General features: G+C 42.0%; 1 protein-coding gene across 1 annotated transcript; it reads left to right on the forward strand.

The window, feature by feature from the left end:
• Positions 1-6,481: 6,481 nt before the first annotated feature.
• LOC139785567 (uncharacterized) lies at positions 6,482-7,171 on the forward strand. The gene has a single exon (XM_071724734.1). The coding sequence runs from the start codon at positions 6,482-6,484 to the stop codon at positions 7,169-7,171; it is 690 nt and encodes a 229-aa protein (XP_071580835.1).
• The last annotated feature ends 516 nt before the right edge of the window (positions 7,172-7,687 follow it).

Below are 7,687 nucleotides of genomic sequence, written 5' to 3' on the forward strand. Positions count from 1 at the left end.
GTCGTCAAGGATGATTTTCCGATTGAATACGACGGGATACTAGGCGTAGATTTTATAAAGAAGCATCAAGCGTCATATAGTTACGAATCAAGCTCAATACGCATAGGGAAAAGCATATTAAAATTATATCCGTATAAGAAAATGGTTTTAAAACCGCGAAGCGAGACAATAGTACAAGTCGCGACCGATAAAAATTCACTAGGAATAATACAGGCAGAAGAGACAATGCCAGGAGTGTTCATAGGAAATTGCCTAGTGATGCCAGAAAACTTTCTATGTCCAGCAAGCATATTGAATACGACTGAGAAGACAGTCGAAATGCTAATGCCGCAAGTGACATTAGAGGAGTTAGAGCAAGAAGAAGCAGAAGAGATAGAAGTAAACCAAGTAAACAAGGCAGAAGAAACAATGCCGCGTAGCGAAAGAGTCGAAAAATTGATACGCACGCAACACTTAAATGAAGAAGAAAAGAAAGCCATTATGGAAATTTGCAGAGATTACAGCGATGTATTGCATGTGGAAGGAGAGCCACTGACATGCACTGATATCGTCGCGCATAAGATTACCACGAAGGCGGGCAGCGTACCGGTCAACGTCCGACCGTACCGCTTGCCAGAAAAGCACAAGGAAGAAGTAAATAGACAAGTGAAAGAGATGTTAAAAAACGGAATAATTGGACCTAGCACGAGCCCGTGGAATGCGCCGTTGCTAGTAGTACCGAAGAAAAGAGACGCATCAGGAAAATTAAAACTGAGAGTGGTAATAGATTTTCGGTTTGTAAACGATCTAACGGAGGGAGATTCCTTCCCGTTGCCAAACATAACCGATATCCTTGACCAACTGGGAAAAGCAAAATATTTTACCACGCTAGACCTCGCCTCGGGATATCATCAAATCCCGATGGAAGAAGAAGATAAAGAAAAAACAGCGTTCTCTACACAATACGGACATTACGAGCATAATCGAATGCCTTTTGGACTGAAAAATGCCCCAGCGACATTTCAACGAGCAATAATAGCCGTTCTAGCAGGACTAGTAGGATTACAATGCTTAGTATATCTAGACGATATAATAGTATACGGAGCAAGTTTACAAGAGCACAATAAAAGGTTAATAGAAGTACTAAAAAGACTGAGAAAGTACAATTTGAAATTACAGCCCGATAAATGCGAATTCCTTCGGAAAGAAGTGACGTATCTCGGACATGTAATAACAGAAAACGGAATCTCGCCAGATCCTTCAAAACTAGAAGCAGTAAAAAGCTTCCCGACACCAACAAAGGTAAAAGACATCCAGGCTTTCGTAGGATTAGCCGGATATTACCGAAGATTTATTAAAGATTTCTCAGCAATCGCCAAGCCACTCACAAAAATGACCAGAAAGAATATCAAATTCGAGTGGAACGCAGAACAACAAAACGCATTTAAAATACTTAAAGAAAAATTAACTACAGCACCGGTATTAAAATACCCGGACTTCTCCCAAGAATTTGTAGTGACGACCGACGCGTCAGACTACGCAATCGGAGCCATACTGTCACAGGGAAAGATAGGTCAAGATCAACCCGTGGCGTATGCGAGCAGAGTACTGTCAAAGGCCGAGCAAAATTACAACACTACTGAGAAAGAATTATTAGCGATAGTATGGGCGGTGAAACACTTCCGACCATACGTTTATGGAACAAAATTTACTATAGTGACAGACCATAAATCATTGGTTTGGCTATTTAACGTAAAAGACCCCGGATCCCGATTAATCCGATGGAGGTTAAAATTAGAGGAATACGACTACACTATCGTACACAAGGCCGGTCAAGAGAATAGAAACGCCGATGCGCTGAGTCGACATGTGCCGACAGATATCAACAAGATAGAGAAGGAAGAGAACAACGAAGAGGAGAGCGAAAGAAAATACACAGAAGAAGAGAAGCAACGTATATTATACGAATACCATGATGCACCTGTAGGAGGACATCAAGGTGTGGAACGCACCATAAACCGAATAAGGTTGACGCATAATTGGAGAGGATTAACTCGAGACGTCGAAGAGTACATTAATAAATGCGAATTGTGTCAGAAGAACAAATTATCGCGGAAAAATAAAGCACCCTTAGTAATCACAGACACCGCAGACAGACCATTCGAAAAATGTGCTCTAGATATAGTAGGACCACTGACGGTGACCGAAAACGGAAATAAATATATCCTCACGTTTCAGGATAATTTATCAAAATTCAGTAAAGCGATACCCGTACCTAATCAAGAAGCGAATACAATCGCGAAAGAATTTGTCACAAAGATCATCTTTGAATACGGTATCCCCGACAAAGTACTGACAGACCGAGGAACGAATTTCCTTAGCGAGATATTTAAAAGCACGTGTAAATTACTGAAGATCGAAAAAATTCAAACAACGGCGTACCATCCTGAGAGCAATGGAGCATTAGAACGCTCTCATAGGACGTTAGCAGAATACTTGAGACATTATATTAACGCGGACCAGACAGACTGGGACGAATGGACGCCATACGCAATGTTCGCGTACAACACGACGCCACACACGGCGACCGGGTTTACACCCTTTGAATTGGTATACGGGCACCGAGCGACACTACCGACGGCACTGTCGCAACCACCAAAACCAACGTACACTTATGATGATTACGCGCAAGAGCTGAAAGAAAAATTAAGAGCGACACAAAGAGTTGCAAAGGAACATTTGCGGAACGAAAAATCTAAGGCCAAGGAGACGTACGATAAGAAGACAAAAGAAATCAATTTCCGAGTGGGAGACAAAGTTCTCTTGCACGACGAAACGGTGCGTAGAGGGAGATCGAAAAAATTAGAATCCCCGTGGATAGGACCGTACGAAGTAATTGAAAAACACTCAGACGTCAATTACACGATCAAAAAGGGACGGAAAACCACGCGAGTACACGTAAACCGACTAAAGCCCTTTATAGAACAGTAAAAAGCGCAAAAGAGCAAGCAATAGAAAGTAGGCGATAGAAAGTAGAAGATATTAAAAAATAAGATAAATAAGATAATAAGTACTTACCGAACATCAAGCACGGCGAACCATCCGCACCACCCGTCGACCGGTGGCCACATCCACCGAGACTTCCAAGGGCATGATGGGCACCCATGTGCCCGGAGGTGTTAATAACACTTCCGCGTAGGAGGGAGGGGGCGACGTCGACCCCGAACCTAAATTCGCAGCCACCCGCGCACTAGGCGCACGAGGCGCGGCACTCACGCTCACGGCGCCCGCACGAGGCGCGGCACTCACGCTCACGGCGCCCGCACGAGCGGCGCGTAGCCAATACGTGCGCCAACACGCATCACACGTTGATGGAGCAAAATAGAGGTCACACCGTATGCACCTCATTTTAGATGGTACCACAAATCAGCGCAACGAATAATGTGCTCAGATCTAAGCGTCAAGAGCGACTAAACGCGCAACAAAAAGAATGCAAGGAGACAGTAGAATAAAGCCAAGAGAAAAATTCAGAGAAAAGTAACATGAGTCCTTATCTTACAGGACGCTGATCGTCGTCCAGCACTTCGCGAAAAAAGCGAAACCCGAGACAGCACCATCGTACGAGATACGACAATTCAGCAGCGAGCCGGGAATATACTTCGAGAGAACCGGACAATTACAACAGGTAGAAGCCACCTGGAAATTAGCGATCAAAATAGACATATCAGCCCTAGGAAACAGATATCACCAACTACAAGCGTTCCTACAGCAAACCGAAGCATTGTGCGAAACGATACTCGCAATGGACACGCAGCAGAGGTGCAAAAATATTCTCCATACGATAGAGAAAGATAATGAAAAATTAACGCAATTACTAACGCGATTACAGTCAATATATAGAACAACCGATAATAAACGTGGTTTAATAGATGCGATCGGCACGATCAGCAAAACGCTGTTCGGCACTATGGATGCCGACGACGCAAAGCACATACAGGAGCAGCTTGAACTGATACAAAATCAGCAACAGACTCTACGGCACACCGCAAAAAATCAATTAAAGGTGATAAATGCCACAATAGGCCACATGGAGGCCTTAGAAAAATCGTTATATCATAACGAGCAACTGCTGACGAACGTCACGACACGGATACAGGTGGACACAGCACTGTACGCCAAAAGAGAAAAAGTAGACGAACAGTTATTAGTACTAACCACAATTACTGAAGACCTAATAGAAGACGTGAAAGACACGATAGATTACCTCACATATTCGCGAGAAGGAATCATACTCACTCGCTTGTTACCGATAGAAAAAATAATAACGGAATTAAAAGAGGCGACGTCACAATTGACGCGAGGATCTCATTTCCCATTTAAAGTTAGACTGGAGAATTGGAACGACATACAAAACTACGTAGAAATTAACGCGTATTACGATAACCCGAACATTTATACGATAATCAAATTTCCCGTGGTAGCATACCCCGTGTACGAAATAATAAAAACGACACCACTACCTATCCACAACCACGCGAATATTTTTACATTTCTAAGAATTACTCATAACACATTAGCGATAGATAGAGAGAATCATAATTATATAACGCTAGGGGAACGCGAGTTAAATGATTGTAAACGAAACGGAATGAAATATGTATGTAACCGAAACTACCCGGTATACTTCATAAAAGCCGACGCACCATGCGAGGTGCAAGTTTATGTAAAAACGCCAGGATATGTAAATACCTGCGAGAAACGTCAGATACTATCCAATGTAACCCTATGGATAACATTAAGCGAACCACAAACGTGGCTATTCTCAACGCCAAAAAAGCAAAAGCTAACGATTCAATGTAACGATCAGGCGGAACAGAAAGTAGAAATCGAACGAACAGGAAAACTAATTATAAACGAAAATTGTAAACTAACCACACCCGACATTATTATAAAAACAAAAAGACAAACTATGAAACAAATAGAAATGCACTTAGCAGATTTTAACCTAACACTAACAAACGAAAATAAAAATACTAACGAACAAGCGAAAAAAGAAATTAGATTAGAACCTGTAATCAGAAATCCGAACGAATTAATGGAATTAAGCCTAGACATAAGCGACATAAATAAAGAGTTGGAAAAACCCCAAGACACCCTAATAAAAAATCCCTACATCATATACCCCGTAGGCTCGACACTCACGATAATAATAATACTAAGCGTAATAGGAATAAGTATCTATATAAGAAAAAGAAACAAGAAACGAGCAAGAGCCCAACCGCACATACAGGGCGACCCAGCGATATTATACTAGAAAATAAGAAAAATGTAAACCATAAAGAGGATAAACCACCCTAATAGAAAGAGGAGTAGGATATAAGCAACAAAACATGGTCACGAAAACTACAGACCGTAGTTTCCTTCTCTCAAAGGGGGAGGGATGTTGCGGCCCCAATTAGTATTACGAAATAGATTAAGAAATACTGTTTAAAGAAAAGAATTTAATAATAAAGAAGAAAGACCGAGAATAACAATAAGGAACGCGACCGCGAAAGTCCGATAGAATTACGCAAGCCGAATCAGAACGAGATGAGTTGCGCAATAGGCCCACATACGATCGAGCAACTCAGCGATAACGAAGGACAGGACGAGGATACAAAAGGAAGCGACAAAAGGAGACGAGAGGGCAATGTGAGTCAGGGAGCAGACCAGTAACGGGCATCAAACGCGAATAACGATTGTAACGCAGAGTGACTATTAAAAGTTATCCTTTATTCAAAAAGTGCTATTTAATTCCATCGACCCCGTATCCTCCGTGGACCAAAAGAATCCAAGTGACCCCTCGCAAAAAGGGGGCACAACAATAGAAATTAATTTTCTCGGATTCCAACAACCAATCAAGTTTCTTTTTATGTAAAGATGTTAATTTATATTTGAAGTTGTCAAACGCTTAAGTGTGATGCGAAATAATCGGCTGCCAAATATTTAAAGATAAGCAATCATAAAGGAAACGTGAACTATACAACAACTTCCTCTTAAGGTCATCCAAACATCTATGTGTTGGGGTAGTTTGAAATACGCGCGCAGACAGAGTAAAGCGCGTAGGTCGTGCGTAGATAGCGTGCGCGTAGCAAGCTTGTGATTGGATATACCGTGAGTGGCGTTGCAGTAGGTGAGGGCACGTGACTATGTCTTGTCGGTCATTGTGAAGAAGTTCGTCTTCCGTTACCGCCGCTCGAGGACACATTACAGTCCTATACGACTCGATTATTAAATACACATAGTTATTATTACAAGTACGGCGGTGTTCAGTAATTTCTCCTGCCTCCTTCCTCCGCCCACGGTCTACATTCGGCCACATACATAATAAACTGGCGACGAGGATTGAAATTCTACGTCGGGGGAAGAGGTAGAACGTGCTGGAACACGATCGTGCACGTGCGGCAGCCATTAAAAGCCGGGTTCGAGTTTTGTGCGGTCTCTATTTTCTGGTGCAAGTACAATGGCTACAGGGGATGCAGCCGTTAGGAAATCAATTCCTACCACGTTGGAGATCGAACGTTTTGATCCAACGAAAGGACCGTGGACACCTTGGCTATTACAATTTGAAGGGGCCATGAAAATTTTCAATATAGAAAATAAAGCTCGTGTTCCATATCTTCTTCACTACGTTGGTTCAGCACCGTTTGCAGTTTTATACAACCGATTATCGCCTGATAATCCGTACGAGGCCCGGTATGACGTCATTAAGAAGACGTTACAAGAATTTTACGAGCCGAAACCACAACCAGTGGCAGAAAATTACAAATTAATGACCCGGAAGCAGCAGGAAGGCGAATCAATTATGGATTACGTAGCTGCGTTACAACAGTTATCGCTCAATTGTAAATTGGGAGACGCGCTGAAGATAGTTCTTAGGAACGTATTTGTGTGCGGAATTCGAAATAAACGAATCCAGAACAGACTGTTGGAAGTTCAGGATATTGGGGACATCACCTGGGAGAAGGCGATCCAATTAGCATCTACGATGGAAACCTCGGAAAAAGGCACAAAGCAGATCCAGGGTGAGGAAGCTACAGCACTAGTTAGCACGGGTGCAACGAAGAAGAGGATCCCGTCATACCAAGATAAGACAAAGAAATTTTCAAACGCGAATAATAAGAGTAGCGTTGCGAAAAAGCGTGCGCAATAAAAATATCACTTGTTTCCGGTGCGGTAAAGATCCTTTTGCGTCGGATTGTACGCTCGATAGAAATATTAAGTGTTTAGCGTGTGGAAAATCAGGGCACTTAAAGAAAGTTTGTAAGTCGCGTTCGGATAGCTCGAAAAGTGTCGATATTCTTAATATCGACCAATCTAAATTTCAGAAGAAAATGTACCAAGTGATTCGCGTTAATAACAAGAATGTTAAGTTCGAAATAGATAGCGGATCATGCGTGACATTAATGTCAGAATCTCAAGCGAGAAAATTGTTCAAAGGCGAAAGAATTTTTCAAACGGATATGAATTTAGTTACGTACACCAGAACGCCTATTCCATTGTTAGGATATATTAAAGTCAAAGTACCAAACGGTAAGACAATATGCAAATTACAATTATACATCACGCAGGTTGATAGAGAACCAGTATTAGGGCGAGAGTGGATTTCTCAATTAAAGTCGGTAACTATTTTTCCTTCAATGAAACAGATCACAGAGTGTGATAATTC

Source organism: Temnothorax nylanderi, unplaced genomic scaffold, assembly GCF_030848795.1.
Source record: "Temnothorax nylanderi isolate EJ_2023f unplaced genomic scaffold, tnyl_v1.0 TNYL_tig0830_pilon, whole genome shotgun sequence".
In the NCBI taxonomy this organism is placed as follows: Eukaryota; Metazoa; Arthropoda; class Insecta; order Hymenoptera; family Formicidae; genus Temnothorax; species Temnothorax nylanderi.